The following is a 25,211-nucleotide window of genomic DNA, read 5'->3' on the forward strand; positions in this document are numbered from 1 at the left end:
TTATATATGTAAATCACATATAAATAGCTCCACATATATGTATGCACATATTTCATTTTTCTCACACCAATGCAGCCCCAAAACTGAGGCTAAACAATGTAAATACTCATACATCCACTGAATTAGCAATGAAATAAAAAACACATTAGGTCAAATAGCCCTTGAACTCTATGTTTTAATGAGCAAAACACTCATAAATTCTGAAAATTGCTAATAAATACACATTGTTAGCCCATAGGCGGCATTGTAAAGCAATAGCAGAGCTAAGAAACTGACCAACAGGCTTCGTTCAGTACCAAGATCACTGTTCCATCTGGACAGTGCAGCTTCATACCTCATCAAAGTATGTAGACATATATGCATAAGTTACATGTTGCCGTGGCGTACTGTCGCCACCTTGTCGGTCCCAGGCAATTTCTGCTTATTGACTTTGAAAAGGCCATTTATTACCTTGATAAGTACATCCTACTGGAAGTGCTTGCACAATTAGGATTAGGTCCACGGTATGTGTGGGTGTTGCAAGCTTGCACCAAGGCACAGGTGTACGTGAATGAGGTCATCTCCTGTAACTTCCCTATCCAATGAGGCACCAGGCATAGCTGTCCACTATGACTCTTTTAATTTGCCCTAGCAATGGAGCCACTGGTAAAATGGGCCACATATTATGCACAGATATGGGAATTTCAGTGGGAAGATGGTAAGGAGGACCACATTGCCACATATGCAGATGACATGCTGTTATTCCTTTCATGCTCTGATACCACAGGACCACGACTTTTCAGGTACTGGACCTATAAGGGCAGGCTTACAGCTGAACTTGCGTAAGTCTCTCCTACTTACCTTCACTAGGGGAAGCAATTCAGGGGACTGGCATACTCAGGTTCCTGTCCATAGACTGAGCTTCGTATAATTGGGAATTCACATATCCCTGCTACCAACGAACTCCTGGATCCTCAATCGTACGCCCCTAGTCTCCAAAATGCGGAAAGAAATTGATTGATTGATTGACTGTCAGGAGCAAATGTTAAATCCTCCTAACCTCAGTGGACACCATCTTCTGCTACCAATTTTGACAGCTCTTTTCTTTGTGTGAATTTGGTGCCAATAAAGTGCTATCTGAATAATCGAAATCTACAGCTGAGGCTACTCACTCAGACCAAAACATTTAAATAACATGAAGCACATTAAGCTCCACAAGGAAAATAGGGAGTGGTTAGGCTTCAAATCATAAAGGTTTGTTAAAGGTTTACTGATTCAAAATCATCAAATTAGTTTCAATCAATAATAGTTACATGAATGCATTTAATAATATGAGTTTCAAATTAATCAGAGTCCTATAGGTAAAAGTACAAATTAGTATAATGTTGTGTCAAAGAAAAAGGTTAAGTAAATCAGTTGTCCCATAGAGAGAGCATCCTACTCTGCTCTAACCTGTCTCGAAAGTGTACAAAAACATGTCTAGAAAAATTCTTCTCTGCACTTGCTTAAACTGCACTATTCTACAATTTGGTACACCTACACATGGTTCCCATCGAATGTTCCAATCACGTTAAAGCACAAAGATACAATCTAGGGCTTGGTAGATACTCAGGATACTACATAATTCAGCTTTTCTAAACACCCCTCAAACTTACAGTTATCTGCCGCAAATGAGATACGTTGGACAAGCCTGGACTCTGCAGGTCTACTGTTGCAACTAATTAGGTGATTCTACAGTTATCTCGTAACTGATTAAGTTTCAGATTGCATTTGTTAATTTTGAGTTCAGCTTCAAGAAATAAAATACACACTTGACATGAAACAAGATGGCTCTCAAGCGTTAGCCATACTATACACAAGCCTAAATGAGCTATGGCCAATCTAAACGAGAATTTTACACAGTTAATAGCATTTGTGTGTTTACATGTTTATGTCAATAATAATGAAAAACATTAAATATGGAAAATGGCAGACAACTGACTGAGAGTTCAATTCAGAAAAGGAGGACTGGTGAGTGAGGTTTGATGAATTGGACTAGTTTAGCCTTCAACAGTTTCAGCAAAGATTTGATATATATGTAACTGTGAGTATTTGGGGTCAGTAAGAGTGAGGGTTTTATTTAAGAAACAGAATACAGTGCCTGTCGTCCCCAATAAAATCAGGTGGAAGTGTGCACAGTCCTACTCTGAAAGTAGCAGCATGTAATAACTGCTATAAGCCAGTTAGAAACCTGTCCTAAAACAGGATACGTACAAATCATTGTGCCTTAAAATGCACAGCAGAGCTTACTCAAGCCAATTTAATAATTCCGGGTCTTTTGGTAAATGACTAACTTGCCAATGCAAAAATTAAAGCTCATTTGCTATTCTCAAACTGTTCCCTTTTACTGGGCTCAGGAATGGAGTCTATTGACATCTGATAAATGTTACATTCGCACACCACCAGTTGAAGCATTCCTGCTAGATAATGCTGGAGGGTACAGAGTTTGCTTGTAGCAGAATTTCAAACTAAAAGTGGGTTATGCTTTGGAATATGTATGCTTATATTGCTATATGTTGGCCTATACTTAAGCTTACAGGACTTTCTGCAGTGATAGACTTAGGGACCTGTTGAAGGGGGTCTGGATTCTAAATTAGCGTGACACCCTTATTGTGGAACAGTACATGCAGTGCATAATTATGGAAGGTAAGTATGTATTTATTAATTTGTAGATTTTATAAAGCACATGCAAGGTGAATGGGGCAACAGAGCATTTTGGAAGAAGATAGGAGCTGCGGTATGATAAGCAAATTAGCAAAATAGGATATGGCATACACTACAAATGTATGCAATAAGGATAAATGGAAAAATAGCATTGATATGACATCAAATAAAATAGAAATTGGAATATATACAATATTTTCAGGAGCTTCAAAGACTGCAGACAATCAATGAGACCATAATAATGAGCAGAAATTGTAAAATGTGTCCTTAAGTTTCTCTAGCAGTTGTGATGACTTGGAAATAGAAAGCTTTTCTGTCACCATCATACCAGCAACATTTTTAAGGAGACAAAGATGAGAAGTGACAAGGGAATAGTAGCAACTTCTTTCAGTTAGCTCTTAAAGATAGATAGGGAGGAGAGGGTAAGGCAAATAGAGAATAAAAGCAACATGTTTTGATAGCGCAACCAGAGAATGGCTTATTGAGAGTAGTTTTTCTGTTCAGGACTTTCCAGAAAGGATTGCATCTATGCTACGTAAGGATCATGACCAATTGGGGTTTTTTAGATTTCTTGCAAGGGTTAAGGAAATTCGTAATGTACAATTTAAAAAACTAAAGGGCAGATGTATCATCCGTTTTTTTTGTCGCAAACGCTGCGATTCGGAAAATAGCAGCGTTTGCGACAAAAAAAACGGGTTTTGGAATGTATCAAGCAAAAAGCCTCGCAATATTAAGGAATCGCAAATTTAGCGATTCCTTAATATTGCGAGGCTGTTAAGGAATCGCAAATTGCGATAACTCATTTGAAATGTATTAAGCATTTCAGTGTTGCGATTTTTGACTAAGAATTCGCAAATTACCATCAACTTGTAGTTGGTGGTAACTTGCGAATTCTTTTCAAAAAGCACTTTTTTTAAATTCTAAAGGTGTTATATGACGCTCATACATGCCCTTAGGGCATGTATGTGCGCCATATGCGTACACATATCAAATTCAGGGGTGCAGCAGGGTGTCCTTTAGACACCCTTGCACCCTTGAAATTATTCTCAATTTGCGATTAGCTAATTGCTAATCGCAAATTGAGTATAATTTTACATTCATTCCCATGGGCCTCCTGGCCCATAGAAATGAATGGGAAATTATTCCTTAATTGCGATTAGCAATTTGCTAATCGCAATTAAGGAATTCTAAGGAATCGCTAATAAATAGTGAAATTCTACATACATACCATTTTGCACTTCTCAAATAGCGATTCCTTAACAATCGCTATTTGAGAAGTGCAAAATGGTATCTTGATACATCTGCCCCTAAATTGGACAACATGTAGATTAATCAACCTAACCCTTACTTGACAGCCACATAGAGAGCAAAACACTTTAATGTCATTTGCTTCTGGAGGTAAGGCAGGCAAGCAGCATGATATGCCACTTTACGTAAGCTAGATATATATTTTTGGGATCCTGGTAAAAATGGCATCAGGTCAACTGGATAAAGGTTGTACCACTATTTTAACGTCTGGCTCCGAAAGGAAATATTTAATTCCTTGTATGAGTCTGAGCTGATAATGTGTATTTTTTATGCCAAATTATGTATGTGTTTTGGGGAAGAGGTGTCTGGTCTAGGATGAGACTATGAGAGACATGCATCAAGCATTTTTGGAGTCGCAAACGGTGCGATTCCTTAAAATCGGCCGTTTGCAATTCCAAAAATGCTTTTTGGAATGCATCAAGCATTTTTAGAAATCGCAACATTTTTGCGATTTCTAAAAATGCGATTGCTTTTAAGAAATCATAAATTTGCGATTTCTTAAAAGCAATGCATGATTACTTTTATAATTGCGAATTCGCAATTAGGGTGTCAAATTCACCGAGTGGTTGAACCACTCGGTAAATTTGCAAAAAGTGTTAAAAACGCTGAAAAAGCATTTTTTACACATTCATGTTACGGACACTCATGTCCTTAGGACATGTGTGTGTGTGCAACATGATGCGAAAACAACATTTCATGGGTGCAGGGGGGGGTCATTTGAACACCCTCTCCACCCTTGAAATGCAATCAGGATTTGCGATATTCTAAGTGCGAATTCGCAATTCCCATTCATTCCTATGGGCATTTTAGCCCATAGGAATGAATGGGAATTGCGAATTCGCACTTTGCTAATCGCATAATATTTGAGAATCGGTAAAAACTGCGATTTTTACCGATTCTCAAATTTTTTGAGAAAATGTACATACATCCCATTTTGCATTTCCTAATTTGCGATTCCCTAAAAATCGCAAATTAGGAAGTGCAAAATGAAACAATGATGCATGTGGGCCTAAGGTTCTAAAGCTTCTGATAATGTTGGTTTTGCAGTAAAGAATACTTGTGGTTGGGGGCACTAGAGGGCGCGCAAGCAGTATGGTTGCGCATGAGTGAGGCTCCTACTGCCTGGAACAACTATCCTGCATTTATCCTGCTGATAACGAAGGTACCAAACGATTAAACCCTGGCCAAGTTGCAGCTCCGGACCCGATGCACACTCAGTGAAAGTTTGGGGCAGAACGGAGGAGAGCTGTGGAAACGGCGACCAGATCGGATTTCACCTGAGACCTGACTTGCAGACGCAGAGAGTGGGGTAGAGCGCCGGGAAAGCCCGGGGATTGTGGAGCGGAGAGAAGGCCTCCAGATGAAAGGCGCGAAAGAAGGTGGGGGCGGCTCTGAATGACACGTGAGCGCTGCGGGGCCTGATCGCGCATGAAGGCACTGATGAAATTGAGAAGCTTTGCGGGTGCGGCCCCCCCATGAAGAATAGTGGCAAAAAGCAGCGGAGCATAGCGGGCCTAAGACGGGAAGGCAAGGAGACAAGTGGCATGATACTTGAAGTAATCCGAGGCCTAGGAAGTGTTCGCCAATGCCCAGAGTGCTACATGGGGAAACTTTCACTTTGCAAAGTTGCAGTGGAATAGCGAGAGGCGACGCTGGGGTGCAGTGGAGCGGAGAATATTACAGCGGTACTCCAGGCGGTAAGAGACGGGGTGACGAGATTAGTAGTGCGCCATTGAGAGGCATGAGGAGCAGGATCCAAAAGCTATAGGCGCGTATTACAAAACCGTCCAAAAGCGCGAATCGGCATATAGAACTATATAAAAGGAAGCACAGGTCAATTGAGGAGCGCACCTGTGGGCAATACCAGGTTCAGGAGACTTTGGGCACGAAATCTAGAGGCATTGACTACTTTTGTCTGAGAAGGTGAAGAGACTCATAAGCCCTGCATGGAGGACAAGGAGACACAGACTGAGGCAGCGTACCAGGCGGAGCACTGAATACAGCGCTGCGTGGCGATCGAGGCCGTAGTGGACCAGTGTATGGGGACGGGGCTGAGGGAAGAAGCCCATACCACGGGCCAGCCCAGCACCCTCCCCCCCCCCCATTCCCCCCTCTCTTATCTAGCAGACCAAGGTGACTGGCTGGCTGGGAACAAAGGCGACTGCGCGGAGAGATTGTACAGATGAATGGGAGAAAAAGCAGTAATTGCAAGAACTGTTGCGTAAGGCCAGACACACAGAACATTTTGGAGAGATTGCCACGTCCTTTCATTAGCCTGCACTGAGCATCGGAATACTGGGCGCCCGTTGCAATAGTGGAGATTTAAAGTCTTACTGGCAGAGCATATAGTTGGCCACAGTAAGGGTACAGTACCAGGTGTGTGGTGTGACGAGCTCTGTCACTGCGCAGCAGAGCTGAGACTGGATCAGTGGCGTCACTAGGGTTGGTGTCACCCGGTGCGGGTAACTCATGGTGTCACCCCCTCATGACTTACTGCATGGACCTCCTCCGCTCCGAGTCCGCCAGTGGACATTTGGCAAATAAGGGGCCATACAGAATCCTTAGTAGCGTTTGTAAATGTAGGTCCATGATAAACCATTTGCAATGCTCCTCCATTGACACTAATAATGACATTTTTATGCTTTCAAATTTCACTCGGCTTTATAGGTATTTATGACAGAATTTACCAACCCAGCGTAGTTCATCTTTTCCTATTTTAAGATCACAGAACGTAGTTAGTAGTGCAAAATGAAATACAGAGCTGGAACTACTACTATAAGTCTACAGCAACTCTTCCCAATGGCCTTTTAACAACGTAGCTGCTTCGAACGATCAGCACCCAGTGCTGAACGTTCGAATAACGAGCGCTGGCCCGTCGGCCAACGGTCGTGTGCACCACTGGGGAGGTAGCGCTCGTGACGACCGCTGGCCGACGGCAGCGCTTAAGGGGTTAACTTGATTTCACAAGGCCCAGTCCAAAAGGAGAGTGATGAGAGTGATTCAATACATTTATCCCAGTTCCTATGAAGTATGGCGTCTATAGGTCTGACTTGCGTTCGTTAACTGTGCCATTGTCATAGGATCACCCAAGAAAATTTGTGTGGAAATATCCAAGTGCACATTAATTCTTTATAATTTGATGAAGAGGTAAAATTAAAAAAACCTGAGACCTTAAGAAAAACACTTGTGCAATATATTCAATATCATTCTTGTGCCTCGTTGTTAGCTTCACCTTTCACAACTCAATCACTTAACACCATTTTCTTGGGGACAGGTCTTTTTTTGTGTTTACACAATTATTACGGCTCCTCTACAGAACAGTGGACTGAATTTTTAAGAATAAATCAGTGCCTGAATGTGCTTAAAAACTTAGGCCCTCTCCCTTATTGGCTAGAAGACAGACACTTTTTGAGAATAACTTGTTAGAGAACACAAAGCCACCCACAAGCATCCATTAGTGAGATAGTAATTGGCAACTGGTCCAGGTCCTTTACAATGTATGGCCTTAGACCCATCTTTCTCCCTCCTGTGGGCTGTAGATGAAGGACTCTGTGGAGAATAATACCAGCCGCAGACACATTTTTTACTCCTAAACAATGAACTCTCTAACTGGCAAAAGCCAGATATCCGATCTGTTCTGGTATGCAATAATAATATGCCTTAATCATCATAGTGGTGTGCATACTCTGTTAGAGGGACATTTGTGACCTATTATGGAAACGTGAGTAGGCAAATTGTGAGACGGAAGCTACACCCATCCGTTTTTCCAGTGGCGCATCTTAATTGCTTCATGTGAAGATCACATCTACCAAACAGCCAAAAGGTGCACTCTTTTGCTTTGCACATTGTGAAAAGAAATTGCCAGCTCGCATTGGTGCCCTTCAAGCAAAAAAAATGCTCACCGTAACAGATTCCTCCTGTCACGAAGACTGGGAAAGAGCAAAGGTATATTTTCAACAGATTAGGACATCCTTAGCTCCTAGAGACCTCACACTTTCAACCCCTATCCTCTGTGAGGGAGCCCTAACTCGCTGGGATGAGGCACTTTATCACCTTGCCTAGCTCATGTTTAGATTGTCCGCTTTTAACCCGTTAACCGCGGCGGTAATTCCACCACGATGCGGCGGTTTTCGTGCGCAGGCGGGGCCGCGTCGGCCATTGGCCGACGGCAGCACTGGGGAGGTAGTGCTGCCGTCGGCCAATGGCCGACGGCAGCAATGAAAGGGTTAATACATCTATGACCTGTTCATTATATGAAGATAGGACCCTACAACAATAATAAAAACGCTTACTATACCATGTAAGCCTTAAAAGCAGTGTGCAATAATAAACGCTAATGGTTAAGTAACGACCTCCTTTTTGGACCAGAAAGGTGTAATCTACTTTGTATTTATCAAACTCTAGAGGACCCATTTTGTATAGGATTGGAAAGTGACAGTATGAGATAGCTGCTGTAGGATCAGTTGGAGTGAAGCATCCTGTCATGATCTTGTGAGGAGGGACGCTGTGCAAGGACGTAGGGTGCCTGTTCAGTAATAGGACTTTGTGAAACAAAGCCCTTGAGCTAGAATTACATTGTTGGCATGGACAGGACAGTCTGCCAAGCTTGACTAGCAACTGGCTTAACAAAAACAGAACCATGTATACAGTGAGACACTGAATGAGCTCATCCTTGCAGCGCCAGACTAAAAACGAAATCATTGGAGAGAAAAAATTCAAGTCAGCCTTTCACTGTTGGAGCCGCAGACTCCCACTCCCCCCCCCCCCCCCCCCACCCCCCTTTCCGGTTAGAAGAAGTCAGTAGGTTTTTTAATGGTTGGGTCGTGACTGCCTATCCTGCAACCCAACAGACAAATGTAAGCGTGGTAGAATGGCCTCTCCAGCCTTTTATCTTGGTTAGTCCCTCAAACGCCACGGTCCATTGAGACCAAATCACTTGGAAACCAGGATTCTCTCAAACAGTAAAAGGAAACAGAAAGACTAGTTCTGCAAGAGGGAAGAAGTCAGTATGGAATTAAGGTTGAACAGAACACATTTTAGAAGCCGATCTTCCTCTTGCTTCCTAAGTAATCCAGAGTAGAGTCATGAAGGCTTTGAGGTGCTGTGTACCTGCGCTTGTGGTCCATTGGAGCGCCAATAATAGTGCCCTGAATTTAGGACAGTCTGAACACTGCCCGAGAGTCCAATCACTGTTCAGTCTCTCGTCCCAGGAGGACACACGCTGATACTTACCCAAAAGTAAGGACTTGACAAGACCAACAGCCCCTACTGCACCCTACCAACATCCATCTTCCTTACCCCCAGAAGTGTCAAAAGACTAGGCCACCAAACCTGTAAATCACTTTAGGCAAAGGGCAACATCAACGATGCCATTTCCTGCTCCTAAAAGGGAGACCCTCCGTGCTATGTATACTTTTGAAAAGCAGACTGGGTGGGTTTTGAACGTCTTCGAGAGCAAATAAAATCCCACTTCAAGGTAAAACTGCAGTTTCTAATATACATAAGATTACTACACATAGAATGATTACGAGGGGGACTGCACTGTTAGTATCTTATTGCCGTACAAGGAACAGCTACGATATGCTGCTCGAGCGCGTTATCAGATGATGTTAAAATGCATGCATCTATAATGCATGAGTGCAAGTGATCATTAGGCAGGATCTGAGCAGGAGTACAGAACACCAGTTTAAGAAGCCAATAGAATCAAATATTTATAAATAAATAGCTCTGGTTAAGTGCTACCTGCAAATGACTAAACCACTCGCCTCCATGCCGTCTTCCGTGTGGGAATGTTTAACAAATCACTACGGTTCCCTCCCACCTTCCCTGTAATTCCGCACCCACCTGAGGACATCTGCTAAGACTCCCGCACAGCTGGGCCACGAGACTCCGAGCGCGGGAACAGGGCCTCCTTGTGCTGAAGAGACAGTTCGCCCCCTTGCTGCTGTGACACTGGACGTTAATAGACGTGACGTCCAGACGTCAATAGACTTGACGTTCAACGGGCCGAGAGGAGTGACCACGCCTGGCGCACATAAGCATGCAGCACTTTTGTTTTGATGTGATATATGTAGAGTTATTTCAGGACTGATCAGAGGGCTGCCGCAGTAGGAATGAGTTGGTTACCAGATTGGTGTCACCCCATGTGATGGTGTCACCCGGTGCGGTCCGCACCCCCCTAGTGACGCAGCTGGACTGGATTAAAGCGGACCCTGAAGCACTCAGAGAGCCATAGAAGCGAGAACGTGCACTAGCCCCGCCCTACAGAAGTGAGACACTGGTTAATAAAATGAGGAAGCCAGACACTAGGCAGCCAAAAAGAAATTTTGAATCAGCCAAGAATGTGACCAAACACAAACAAAGCGAGACTGAGCTGACAGAAGAAGAAAGAGGCAATGGGGAGCCACATCGCAGAATGCAGACATGCTTAATATACTGCAGGAAATAAAACAGGGGTTTGCGACGGTGGTGGATAAAGTTAATCGCATGTTGTCTAGAATGGACGCTATAGCACACAAACTGGATGCACATGAGGAACGCATTAAAGATACGGAAAGGCGAATATCGGACAATGATGACACAACGGCTGGTCACACAGCTCAACTTGCGCGCATGGATAAGATCCTGAGTACCATAGCGGCCAAAAATGAGGATTTGGAGGCATGCAGCCGCCGGAATAACATACGGGGTGATAGGTATTCCGGAGACACCCAACACCGGCAAAATGGAGGAATATGTGGAGAAAATGCTGATAGCCACGATAGGAGCGGAGGCGTTCTCCCTGCAATTTATTGTAGAACGGGTCCACAGATCCCTTGGACCGAGACCTGTACCTGGCGCCACACCTAGGCCCATTATCGCACGGTTATTGAACTATCGGGATAGGGATGTGACCCTGCGAGCAGCTAGGAACAAAAAATCTATGTCTTACGAGGGTAATGCTTTTTCGATATATATCCAGACTTTACACCTTTAGTGCAAGAAGAATGTAGGAAGTTTATTGAAGTTAAGAAAAAACTACGGGAGGCGCAAATTGATTATGCATTGCTTTACCCGGCGAAACTGCGGGTCACGCACCAGGGCAAACAAAGGTTTTTCACCAACCCTAATCAAGTGGAAGAATATCTCCGTACAGTGAAACGTATGCACTGAGGAGGAGGAAGCCGTGGCAGTTCACAAAGATCCTCCCCTGCTAGGGAAGAGGAAAATCTACAGTGACTGAGAAGTAGACGAGAAACGGACACTGTATTGGACTTGGCAAGTATAAAAGGAATAAGGTAAAATTACATAGATAAGTCTTTACGAATGGTACCAGTTATTAGAAGATATGGAGTTCCGGGCAAGCCTCCCCCAGGGAAGAGGATCCGGCGAGGTACGCCATGGAGGGCCTCAAGGGAGGAAGAGTGACTGTGTAGCCCTCTAAAGATGGCCCCCAGAGGGTGTACCCCCGCAATGGAAAGCAGCACACAAGCTGCTGCGGAACTAGTGACTAGAATGGACTTGATGTTGGGGAAAGGAGAGGGGGGGGCGACAGATGCTGGCAAAATTGGGTTGCTTCAGTGGGAGGAGGGAGGGTGAAAAGGGGCGTGGGTTGTTGAAAAGTTTAGAAGTTTTGAGTTAACGGTACACATGAGTGAGTACGACGGGGTCCATAGGTACGAATATGATCAATCTATACATCGTAATGTGATTACTGGAAATAGTGTTTTGGTGGGAGAGGGGTGTCCTTCTGGCCTGCAGTTAAAAGGCAATGCAAACACACTGAGATAATGGCTGAGACACAGATGAATGAGCTTAATATAATTACATGGAATGTGCGGGGACTGGGAGACCCCAGGAAAAAGAAGCAGTTGTTGTCTTATCTGGATAGACACCATGTGCACATTGCTATGCTACAAGAGACTCACTGTCCACGTAATGCACCGGTTACATTTGCTAGTAAATGGGCGGAGACCAGAGTATTCTCTTCTTATTCCACTTATGCCCGTGGCACAGCAATATTGGTTAGGAAACATGCACCGTTTCAGATGGCTGGAGCTACATGGGACTCGGAAGGCAGGTACTGTATAGCTTGGGGTCGACTGGGCTCCCAATCTATTACATTGGTATGTTGCTATGGGCCAAACGTAGATGACCCCGGGTTCTTTGAAGTGCTTTGGGCTAAGAGTTTTGAAACAGAGGCTACACATGTCATATGGGGGGAGATTTCAATGTAACGCATAATCCCACCTTAGATAGCTCCCACTCAGCACCGCATCATTACACCAAGGCTCAGGCAGTGTTTAAGGAAATAAAGATAAACTACCAACTGATAGATGCCTGGCGACATGTGCATCCGCAGAAAAGGGAAGGCACACACTTTATGACACATGCACAATCTTGGGCTCGATTGGATTATTTTTTTGTGACTAGGGGACTGGCCCCTGCGATAGCTGACACAAAACATCTCCCCAGGACTTATTCTGATCATGCACCGGTGCTACTGTCGCTCTCCTCCGCAGATTTTAATATACTTCGTAGCACATGGAGGTTATATCCCACTATCCTACTGGATATGGTTTTTCAGGAAGAGCTGCGGGAGGAGATAAGGGATTTTTTCAGACGAAATAAGGACTCTGTTGCAAGTGTGGAACTAGTATGGGAGGCATTTAAACTAACGATACGAGGATACTGTATAGGGAAAGGAGCGGGAGTGCTTAAGGATATACAAGCCACGATACGGTCATTGGATAGGGATCTAAAACGACTAGAAGCTGAACTCATGGAGGCGCCAAATAAAGAGACACAAGGAGCCTTTAGGGAAAAACTAACGCTATACATGGAGAGAGGCGTAGTTTAAAAGTAAATACTGGGTAGCCAGAAATTACGGTGAAGGTGATAGGCCTGGCCGCATGTTGGCGCAGAAAGTGAAGCGACCGCGCTGCTCCAACTAAATTACAGAAGTAATACATTTACATGGCGAACTTTGCCGTGATACACAAAATATACTTAACACATTTTTGAAACACTATAGCACGCTTTACACCACAACAGCGAATGGGACCGTTGAGTTGGATGACTTTCTTGGAGATGTAGCACTGGGGTGGCTTAGCGACGCACAGAGGGCCTTTTTATGTGCGCCTTTCGAGCAAGATGAGGTGAGGGATGCTATTATGAGCATGCAGTCTGGTAATTCCACGGGCATGAATGGAATTCCAGTGGAATTTTATAAAACTTACATTGATATCATGGCCCCTGTGCTTAGGGAAGTGTATGAAAACGCACTTGAAGTTGGACATTTGCCCCCGACTATGAGAGAGGCCCTCATATTGTCATTGTTGAAGCCAGGTAAGGCCCCATAAACAGTGACTTTTTTAGATGCCACTAAGGCATTTGACTCCGTGGAATGGAGCTACATCTTTGGAGTGATGAGGTGAATGGGGTTCCCGCCATTGGTTTTATCGTGGATTGGATTGCTATACACCAAACCAGTTTTTTGAAAGCAACAATGGTCCTGTGCACGAAAAAATCATGTAAATGAATACAGACACAGTGGATTCTGTATTAAAGTGACTTGTCCAGCCGGACAGTGGTCAACAAGTATATTTATAATATAAAGCAAAATAAACAGAGAATATCCTTCGACACTCTCACAGTGTGGGGCACAAGCCTGTACCTCAATTATACAAGAACACTTTAGTACATTCAAAGTGAGACAGAAAGGGCTTTTTAGGCAAAAAAAAGCTTCAGTTGTTCATTAGATCTCAATGTGAACAGATGTTCAAAAAATGCACCATTACATCAACACAGTACATGGTTTACACACTGTATATGGCACATGAATTGGTCGACGGCGTTTCGATCCCACATTTAGATAGCTAGGATCATCATCAGGACATTTCATAAATGCCTAATAGTTATAAGCCTCATGAACCATAATAATCATTATTACGTCTCGTGGTGAGCTCACCACGAGACACATTGACGGCCAGGACCCGATACCGACTGATCCGGTACCCGTCCCATCCTACACAACAATCGTATTAACGATCGCCATGACCGAGCACGATCCTTGGTGACCCCTCGAAACCCCTAATTCAACCCGGGCTCACTTACCATGATTATTATGGTTCATGAGGCTTATAACTATTAGGCATTTATGAAATATGAATATCTGTTCACATTGAGATCTAATGAACAACTGAAGCTTTTTTTGCCTAAAAAGCCCTTTCTGTCTCACTTTGAATGTACTAAAGTGTTCTTGTATAATTGAGGTACAGGCTTGTGCCCCACACTGTGAGAGTGTCGAAGGATATTCTCTGTTTATTTTGCTTTATATTATAAATATACTTGTTGACCACTGTCCGGCTGGACAAGTCACTTTAATACAGTATCCACTGTGTCTGTATTCATTTACATGATTTTTTCATGCACAGGACCATTGTTGTTTTCAAAAGATTGTTCCCTAAGGTCCTCTGCTGATTTACTTAGGGTCCCTTGTTGTTTATAAACATACACCAAACCAGTAGCTAAGGTTTTGATCAATGGTCACACGTCACACACATTTGACATAATGAGAGGTACAAGGCCATTGATATTTGCGCTAGCAGTTGAACCACTCGCGGCGAAACTGCAGGAAAAACATAATGAAAAGGCACTGAGGTGCTATCAGCGCCAAATCCTTATCTCACTCTATGCGGACGACATCACCTTGTATGTTCGAGACCCATGACAGAATCTGAGCCCAATACTGCGAGAATTCATAGTATTTGGGAGACTATCCGGTATACAGATTAATTGGGAAAAGTCTAGTTTCTTCCCACTCACGGACGCTGTTGAGCGCTTTGAGATGGACTATCCCTTGGAATGGTGTGAGGACGACCTTAAATACCTAGGGATCAGAATCATCAAAGATAAGGGAGAACTTATGAGATTGAATTATGGGACTACTATGACTAAATTGAGTGAAAACGTGACGAGATGGGTGGCGTTACCCTTGTCCATTGCGGGCCGGGCGTCCTTGATCAAAATGGTGATACTTCCACAGCTCTTGTATTTATTTCGGAATATCCCATACTACCCAGGCTCGAATTTCTTTAAAACACTTAAGTCAGAACTAATAAGATTGGTTTGGGGAGGCAAACAGCTCAGATTGCAATGGGAAGTAATGACTAGATCTTATTCACAGGGAAGGTTCGGAATTCCTTGTTTTGAATTGCATTTCATAGCAGCGCAAGCCCACTTTGTGTGGTACTGGGTTAGGCAAACTCGCTATATGCCACAAGTGGCGGCAGAACATTGGTTAGCACACCCTATTCCTATAGAAGGAGCAATGTACAGTGTGGTAGGGGTGAGAGAAAGACAGCGAAATGCAATCCACAGCACGATCATAGCTTGGCGAAGAATTGCCAGTATGCTGGAAGTACCATTGTTGTACTCACCGCTGTTACCCCTCGCGTATCACTCGGAAATACCACTGTTACAGGAAGAAATATTTGAGAGTTTTTAAAAAAAGACTGGTATAGTCACTTGGGGAGACATGCACCACGAAAGCAAGTTTTGTGCCCTTGACCATATGTGTCCAGTGGAACAATGGACTCCGCTAGATGTCTTTTTATATAAAAGATTGGGACAGAGTATAAAAACACTAACCCTGAAATTCCCTTAGGAACCGGAGGTACTGGCCCCGCTACAAATCAAGGGTGGGCGTAGTTCGCGAAGTAGCGCTACGCGAAGCAACGCAAAGTGCACTTCGCACTACGCGAACTTCACGTAGCACTACGCGAGCTGCGTAGTAGCATGTTCGCACTGTGCAAGATGTGTTTTCAATGATTGCACAGTGCGGACAAGCATCCGGCACTGTGCAATCATTGAAAACGGCATCTTGCACAGTGCGAGCTGTAGTTTTCTGTTGCTCGAGTAGATTATTACTCGAGCTGCAGCTTTCTCAACGCGAACTGGTAGTTTAGAATGTATGACGTTACCACGCATACTATTACCACGCATACCATTACAACGCGGTATTTACAACGCATACCGTTACAACGCATAGCGCTTTGAGGTGCTGGAAAGTGGTAAGTATAATTTTATATTCCAACTCCAGTCCCTGTGGACACTAGGGAAGGTGTTGGATATAAAATTAAACTTATTCCCTATCCTAGAGCGCCCCCCAGCGCAATGCGTTGTAATGGTATGCGTGGTAATGCCTGTGTTGTAAGTGTAGTGCGTGGTAAAAAATGCGTGGTAAACGTTGTATACCGGTAGTTTCTCATTGAGAGCGGTCGCGAGCATGTGCAACCACTCACAATGAGAAACCTTACCTCCCCGCGTTGAGAATCTCGCCGGGATGTCATTTTGCTTGCTCGCGGTCGCGAACATGACATTCAGGACCGCGAACAAGCAAAAAATGAGCGCTGCACTACGCTACGCTACGCTGCACTACGCGTGTTCGCACTGTGCTACGTGCAGCTCGCGCAGTGCGAAGTTGCGCAAACTTCACAAACTCCGCGAGCGTAGCGTAGTGCTTCGCCCAGGGTTACAAATCATACTGGGTATGACCAAACCCATGAGACTAGTGTCCCTGATATACAAAGCGGTGCACACACAGAGAAAGCGACCTGCTACGCAGTCACGGGCGAAATGGGGGGAGGAACTGGGGAGGCCTCTGACAGACGAACAGTGGGAAACCTGCTCCCTGCAAACAGAGAGAATCAGCGAGTAGCAGACTCCGAATTATACATTGTAAGTTTTTACACAGATTAAACTACACACCAGTCAAGATGTACAGGTTTAAACTAAGAGGGGAGGACAACTGTGATAGGTGTCGGGCTGCAGGAGCTGATTTCCTACATTTGGCGTGGGATTGTCCGAGTGTTAAAGAATATTGGAGGCAAGTGTTTGGGGCGTTGCAAAAAATGATAGATGCACCATTGGAACCAGACCCCCTTTTGGCGCTATTAGGATATGTTAAGCCTGTAAGAGCAGAACATAGGAGATTCATTGCCATGGCGCTTCTCTTGGCCAAGAGAAGGGTGGCCTGCAGATGGGGAAGGGGACGGGCGCCTAAATTTAAGACATGGATGGATGACCTAGTAACATGTCAGGAGAAGCTTGCCACATATGCAGAACTATTGCCAGAGTCATCTAGACCTAATGATATATGGGCCCGCTAACGTGTTATCTGCTTAAAAACGTGAGACACGGAACACCAGCTGCACAAGAGATAGAGATGGACATGGAAATGGGTAGATGAAGAAAGTACAGTACGTTGTGTGTATAGAGGTGGATAGCGGGAAAATGCAGGTATTACTCTCAGAACTGTACAATGGCACAATGTTGGACTCGGGCAGATCCCTACTGGAAGTACAAAGGAAGATAGGAAAATTCAGATATGTATAGTATGTAAGGAAGAATGGAACTCTAAACCTGCAACTATAGTGATGATAACTATGATGTTGATTGATGCATGTAACATGCTAAATGTTGATGTAATTAGATGTAATGAAAAGACGGACCCATTACGGATTGTATTATGCAGCCATCTTGAAATGTACTTGTTTGTTACTTGAAAACAATAAACAGAATGTTTAAAAAAAAAAAAAAGAATACCTGTGGTTTCCAGCCATGTTTGCACAGAAATCCTGGAGCGAGGAGGAGCTATGAACAGGAGCTCTGCTGTAAGAGAACTAAGTCTGTAGTGATGTCATCCAAGCCTGGATCTCGATCAGAGTTTTAAGTCAATGAAAGATACTCACTGGTGTGGAGACTTTCATGTAAGGCTGTATATTATTGACCTATTAATAGTTCAATTTGCCAGAATTACTCAGTAGATCTCCAGGGGGGTTCTATGTACAAACTATAGAGGGGGAAGGTCTAATAAAGAACCTTGGGGGACCTCTTGGTCTAGTGGTATAGAGTCAGATATCTGTATTAAATTCCTGTGAGTGATTTCTGAAGTATGAAGTGAACATGTTCAGTATGTTGGCCTCTATACTAATGCAATGCCTCATGATTTCTAGTAGTGTATGATGACAGAAATTCTCAAATAACATCTGATAAGTCAAGCATGATGAGCAGGCAAGAGTCAACTATGAGTATATGTAATAATGTAATACTAAAAGTCTTTAAATTTCCTATGAAAGTGCTTACTAACAGGAAATCCCACAAAAGAGAATGCTTTCCTCAAACACATCATCTTACTGTTAAAGAGCCTTCTGTTTAGGAATAATATTTGGCCAGTGAGTGAAAAATTAGGTCTTACCTTCTTCTTCAACTCAACACTGATAGCGTTGGCCTCTTTTAAGAAAATGGCATTGCCCCATAATTGGTCACGGAGGGAAGTGAACTGGTACCACTTCCACTTTCTGAAGGCCCACAAGGCAAATTCAAACTCCTGCTCAGTCCACTGCACTGGAAAGACAAAAACCACAGCATAGCATCAGTCTTCATAAATGAATCTTTGAAAAGCGCTTTGAAGCATCCCCATTATACACGCACCTACAAACATGTGAACATGTACATGAACACACAAACACTTATACACACACACAGAAACATGCATGCTGGGCTGGGCAGTGCTTACATTGATGTCGAGCTGGGCTCACCTTGTTATCGGGTCCTGTCTAAGTTTAGTGGCTGTCCTCATTTTACCAAAGTAATGTCTAATTGCTGTTACATTTTAATTCTCTGTGTAGTTGTGTTCTCATTATGTTTTTGCATTTCATTTAACACGCTGTGAATGGCACTTTAAAGTGATGCACAAGGGGGCGTGGCCAAGATTTCGGCGGAGTAGGACGCATTCTCAGTCCCTCCGGCGCCAAGCATTGCAAAGCTTTTTTTTTCGCCCTGTTAGGTGCCCATCCGCACTTCTACCTGCGGTGCCGAAGAGCAAGGTTCCGTCGGGCACTAGCTGGTGCCCTTTGTTCCGAGTTTGGGCCGGACTGCAGAGGTGCGGCGACGTGCGGCCTGTGGGGGTGGCACACCGAGAGAGCCTTGTGGCTGGCGGAGCGGGGTGGCTACTCGGCCCCGGTGAGGAGCAATCGGCAAAGTGGAGCAGCGGAGTCGGGACCGGTGCCTTCCTGTACACTGGGGATTGTACTGAAGTGCCCCGAGCTTTTGAGGTGGTGCGGCGGAGGGTCCAGCCGGATCCCAGTAGTGACGGAGGCCGTGTGAGATGGGCCCGGCGGAGCAGAGAGACTGGGGCCGCCTGGAGCTGACTGCCGCATAGGCCGGGGATCGGCGGTCGTCTAGAGGGGCTTGTGACTGCCCGGAGCAAGACGGCGGAGTGTGCCCGGGGCCCAGGAGGAGCAGATCGGCAGAACAGGCTCCGCTACCGGCGGGCCGCAACTAACGCCAAACCCAAGGGAACAGTGAGTGGGGAAGGCCCAGTGATGGCGGTGGGGTCCCGGCCCTGGAACTGTTGCGGTGCCGAGGTGAGGATCGAGGGACCCTGTGAGGGGAACTGAGCCCCCCCCGAATCAGCATAGCAAGCGGAGATTGTGGAGCGAGGTCTGGGCCTAGTAGCGAGGCCTTTGCTGGGCGTGGCAGTAGGGGCGGCCAGACGGACTGCGCGATTCCTCGGTGGCGGCCTGGAGATTTTGATAGGCCTGCAGCCTGGTGTTGACGGGGGGCCCCCTGTGGACTACGGTGCCCGGAGGAGGATCTGGGGGTCCCGAAGGTGATCACGCACTACGGGGCGACAGACGTGGGCCCGGCTTTGCGCCACCTGAGGCCCGCACTCGCAGAGGTTCCGGCCCGCCCTGGAGTGGGGCCGCCAGCTGGACGTGCTGTGCAGAGTTGGGCCTGTGTACCCAGCCTAGCCTAGCTCCATACGGGCTGCGTGTGCCCGGAGGGGACGTGGACGTCGAGGCGCCTGCACACGTGGTCCCCGGGACGCCTGATGATCAGCGGCGGCTGGGCGACCCTTTGAGAAGCTTGGAGGTGAGGAGCAAGAGGGGGCCCGTCCAGGGATCTGAGGTGGTCTGTGGTGGGCCCACGAAGCTTGAGTAGGCTTGAGCTGGCAGAGAGGGGCCTAGAATTAGATGTGGCGCCCGACAGACACGCGCTGCGCCGAAGCCGACTGCGGATGCCCCTGAGACGTGGCAGTGCATAGGGCCTGGAGGTGACTTGTCCGGGACCTGGGCGTTAAGTCAGCGGGTGGAGCTGCTTGGGGGCCTGGGAGCCGTACACGATTGGAGCTCGAGTGCTTTGGTCCCCTTCGCTCCCCCAGCGTGCCTGTAGGCCCTCCAGGGCCTGGCAATGGCGACGGCCAGGAACAGGAAGGAAAAGACAGTGAAGGAGGGGTCCCCGAAGGTGGCGGCGCAGACCGCCGCGCAGCCATCTGACAAGTCCTCGCGGAAAGAAGATTCGGAGGCCCCGGCAACGAAGGCTTTCATGATCGAGCTGTTTCCTGCGATCAAGGAGGACATTGCGGAACTGCACCCCCAGCTTGCGTCTGATCTCCGTGAGGTGCGGCGCGATGTCAATGGTGTGGGCGAGCGGGTCGCGACCCTAGAAGAGCACGATCTAGGGACAGCGGAGGACATCCACCACCTCCAGCAGGACGTGATTCGCCTCACAGAACAAAACTTAAACCTGAAAGCCCACGCTGAGGACTTAGAGAATAGGTACCGCCGCAATAACATTCGGATTAGGGCGGTGCCCTGGAAGGGCGAGGGATCGGATCTGCGAGAATATGTAGGGTCCCTCTTCCTGCACATTCTTAATGAGGAGGACATGAAAGAGATTCACATGGACCGAGTGCATCGTGTGGGTCTCCCGCAGGGACCTAAGGCCCCTCCTCCTGACATATTGGTATGTGTACACGACTTCCAACTCAAAGAACGGATCCTACGAAAAGAAAGGGACTTCGCCCCCCTTCAGTTCCGAGACCATCGTCCTTTGCTCTTTCAGGACCTAGCGGCCTCTACGCTGACAAAACGGAGAGAATTCAAACCTGTCACCAACAACCTTAGAGAGCAGAACGTTCCTTATTCCTGGGGGCACCCGTTCCGGCTCATCTTCAAGTGGAAAGCCAAGCTCATCCAGGTCCGGTCCCTAGAAGTGGCTCGTGACATCTTGGGGCTGGAACAACCTGCCTCCCCTTCTGAGGCCGACGGTTCTCCCGGTGGACAACGGAGGCGGTCCACCGAATGGCAGAGAGTGGGTAAACCTGCACCCAAGGCGAAGCCCGACTTGGCAGCGAGTATGATGGAACGTGGGGCGGCGGTGGCCTCTGTGGCTCAGGTAACAGACGCTTCAGCGGGCACTTGAGGTATGGACTCTTTCCCAGGCACTAACAGGGCCAGTAGCTGGCGTCGGAGGGGATGATTCGCAGAAGGTAATAACTAGTTCTTCTATGTCCTGGTTCCGAAAGAGTCCTGTATCAGGAACTGGACGATTGATTGGTTGGTGCCATGTTCCCCTGCCTTTAGGGCCTATACCACGAACATTCATATGTTCCTTTCTTTTGTACTGTTGTGTTATGATTGTTGGGGATTGTTTTTGGGGGCTCCGCATCATTCCTGGGGGGGTTTAGAGGTAGGTCGGGGTGGTAGGGAGTCTCCGAGATGTCCACTGCGGGTAGAGTCCCAGGAGTCACGTCTAATGCTTTTATCACTGTGAAGCGACTATAGGTAACGATTGGAAAATTGTTAGCTTGAATGTGAGGGGTCTCAACAGCCCGGTTAAGCGTGCTGCCATTTTATCGCTGTTAGAGCGTGCGGAATGGGATGTGTGTCTATTGCAGGAGACTCACCTCCTCTCCAAGGATACTAGGAGGATGAGAGACAGGCATTTTCCAGTTCAGGTGTGGTCTTCATGCTCAGCGAAAAAACAGGGGGTGGCTATCCTGGTCAGCGCCAAAGCTCACTGTAAGGTCCTGTCCCACGTAGTTGATCTTAAGGGGTGCTTTTTGGCGGTCAGGATCCAATGGGGGAATACGCATCTCACGGTGGGCTCCCTGTATGCTCCAAATGTCCATCAGGAACCCTGTCTGAAGACAGCGCTTGCGGAGGTGTTAGCTTCCCCAGATGTGTGTGTGTTGGTGGGGGGAGATCTGAATGTAGTAATGGATCCGATGCTAGATAGATCAGCTGCGCGTTCGCATCAGGCGGGGCCATCTCCCAGGGAGGGAAGCAGTGGTTAAAGGAGGGGGGGCTCCATGATGTATGGCGTTCTCACCACCCCCTGGAACGCGATTACACCTACTACTCCGCAGCTCATAAAACGTATGCGCACTTGGATCATTTCCTCGCCATGACATCTCTCATGCCCCATTTATCTGCAACAGAGATTTCCCCGCGTTCCCTGTCCGACCATGCCCTTATTTCCGTACAGGTCGCCTGTAATGAGCAGCGACCGCCGTCATCGGGGTGGCGTATTCGGGATTCCCTCCTCAATTCGGAATCGGTAGTTACCCGCATAAGAGCCCCGATTACTCAATACTTCGCAGATAACAACAGGGACGGTATGTCGTTATTGTCTGTGTGGGAAGCCCTCAAATTAGTGGCTCGGAGGGACTTTATTGCAGTGTCCGCGTCGCTCGCTCGGATACGCAGGGAGAAGCGCAAAGAATTGGAGAGGGAGGTGGGAGACCTGGAGGCGATCCATAAGCGGACTGGGGCTCCACGCATCTGGAGAGAGTGGGAAACGAAGAGGCGCTTGCGCCATAAATTCTATCTCAGTGGGGACAAGGGGGGCCGGATGTTGGCGCACAGGCTGAGGGCCCGAACGCAGCAGGCCGCCGTTCAGGCCATTAGGGATGCTGATGTGGTAGAGCAGACTGCCGACTCCCGCATCGCAGACTCCTTCTGGCGGTTCTACCACACTCTCTATTGACAGGAACCCTCAGAGCCGGAACGTGTGAAGGCGTATCTGGCGTCATGTGAAATTACACCCTTCACACAGACCTCGGCAGCAGTGCTCGATGCTGAATTACGTATAGAGGAAGCATCTCCGGAATCTCGCGGTTGAAACTGGCCAAATCCCCAGGACCGGACGGCTTCTCGGCCATTTTTTATAAAAAGTTTTGTATGGAGCAAGCGCCCTTTTTAATTCCTTCCTGGAAACGGGAGAAGTGACCCCTTCAATGTCGGAGGCCGTGATTACAGTCATCCCCAAGGCAGGGAAGGACCCCATGGAGTGTGGCTCGTATCGTCCCATCTCCCTCCTCAATATCGATGCAAAGCTTTTTGCTAGCATTCTGGCTGCCCGTCTCAGTCCATTCATGGATGGCATCATAGAACGGGATCAGGTTGGGTTTATACCAACGCAACAAGGGGGGGAAAACACGAAGAGGCTTCTCCACCTCATGGACTCTGTACACCGCTCTCGCAAACATGCCCTGTTCTTATCAATAGAAGAGAAAGCCTTCGACAGCGTCGACTGGACGTACTTGTTCACGGTCTTGAAAACTTTCGGGCTGGGGTACAACTTCGTAAAATGGGTGCGCTGCCTCTATGCGGCTCCAAAGGCGGCGGTCCGGGTAAACGGTTGTGGATCTGCCCCTTTTCCCATCACCCGTGGGACGCGACAGGGGTGCCCCCTGTCGCCGTTGCTCTTCGCGCTCTATATGGAGCCCTTCGCTCAGAGGGTGCGGTCCAACGGGGGCATTGAGGGGATCCGGTTTGGCGCAGACGAGCACAAAATAAGCCTCTACGCTGATAACGTGATCCTCTCGCTTGCGTGCCCTCACACCTCCTTGCGGCACCTGTCGATGGAATTGCACGACTTTGGCGGCGTTGCCGGTTTTAAGGTTAACTTTTCCAAGTCCCAGGTCCTCAACGTCTCGATCCCAGCTTCTGACGTGCAAGACCTCAAAAAGGACTTTGCCTTCCAGTGGGTTCACTGTGACATCCCGTACCTGGGGATCTGCCTGGCTCCCACTATAGCGCAGACAGTCTCTCTCAACTACAAGATCTTAGTTGAGCAAACAACCAAATCGCTGTCTGATTGGTCCCGTTTGCAGCTCGCCTGGTTTGGTCGGATGGCGGCCATCAAAATGACGATCCTTCCGCGCATTCTATACCTCTTCCAAATGTTGCCTTTGAGCCCTCCGCCGGGTACCATACAGAAGCTTCAGGGGCTGCTTACCAAATTCCTATGGAATCACAAACGTCCGCAGCTTGCCTCCTCGTTGATTACGGTCCCTCGAGCTACCGGCGGACTGGGCTTTCCCTCACTACTTGCGTATTACCAGGCGGCTTGTCTGCACTTTATTCTCGAATGGAACAGGCCACTCTCCAGCAAGCACTGGGTATTTATGGATCAGGCGGTGGCGGGCCTCAATATTTGGCGCGAATTATGGCTCCCTCGAAAACAAAGAGCATGGGGCCTATATTCGTCACCAGTGACATCGCCGACTATGAAGGCGTGGGATCAATTGGCACAGCGTGAGGGCTGGACCACTTTCCCCTCACCTATGACACCCATTGTCGATAACCCGGACTTCCCGCCAGGCTGCTCGCCCCCGGTCTTCCAGCGCTGGAGGGAGGAGGGCTGTAAGAGGGTAGGCCACCTCTTTGACCTTGATGGCTTAATCTCGTTTTCCTCGCTTCGCCGGGACCACTTTTCCCTCCCTGAATCCGATGCCTTTTCCTATTCGCAGATAGCACATTGAGTCACTCAACTTCCTAATATCGCCGATATGACCCGCCCCCTGACAGCTCTGAAACGCTGGGTGGTATGCAAAAAAGATGACCACAAACTTATATCTGACCTATATGCCCTGATCATTGCGCGCCCTAAAGCGCTGCGTACTAAGGCGCAGGTTCCTTGGGAGACGGAGCTGGGCCGCCCGCTGTCGCGTAAAGAGTGGGAAAATGTATTTTATCGTGCGCAGCATACCACTGCCAATGTTGCAGGCGTTGAGTCGGCCTACAAGGCAGTGTCATACTGGTACCATACCCCAGCGCGGATTAAAACTTGGGATCCGAAATGCTCAGGTCTTTGCTGGCTGGGCTGTGGTGCTCCGGGCACCTTGACTCACCTGCTCTGGCACTGCCCGAAGCTAGAGTGTTACTGGACGGCGGTCCTTGATGATATCGATGAGGCCTTTCACATCACATTTCCCAGGGCTCCTGAGCATGTGTTGCTAGGGCTCCCGCATCCAAAAGTGTTCCCTTTGCGCTCTATGAGGGGCAAACAGATAGCTCTAGCCTTGCTAGCGGCATGCTTAGTTATCCTTACACAAAGGCGATCCACTGCTTCCCCTGACCCGAGGGAATGGATTCGGCGGCTGTGGC

The 25,211-nt window shown here is 47.2% G+C and overlaps 1 protein-coding gene across 1 annotated transcript in view; it reads right to left on the reverse strand.

The window, feature by feature from the left end:
• The window catches only part of KIF1A (kinesin family member 1A), a 2,508,766-nt gene that overhangs the window by 1,409,787 nt on the left and 1,073,768 nt on the right, over positions 1 to 25,211 (reverse strand). Inside the window, exon 23 of the mRNA XM_086944020.1 lies at positions 18,230 to 18,378. Within this exon, the coding sequence (XP_086800146.1) occupies positions 18,230 to 18,378 (149 nt within the window). The remainder of the gene's footprint in view (positions 1 to 18,229; positions 18,379 to 25,211) is intronic.

Source organism: Lissotriton vulgaris, chromosome 11 (assembly GCF_964263255.1).
Source record: "Lissotriton vulgaris chromosome 11, aLisVul1.2, whole genome shotgun sequence".
NCBI classification, from domain to species: Eukaryota; Metazoa; Chordata; class Amphibia; order Caudata; family Salamandridae; genus Lissotriton; species Lissotriton vulgaris.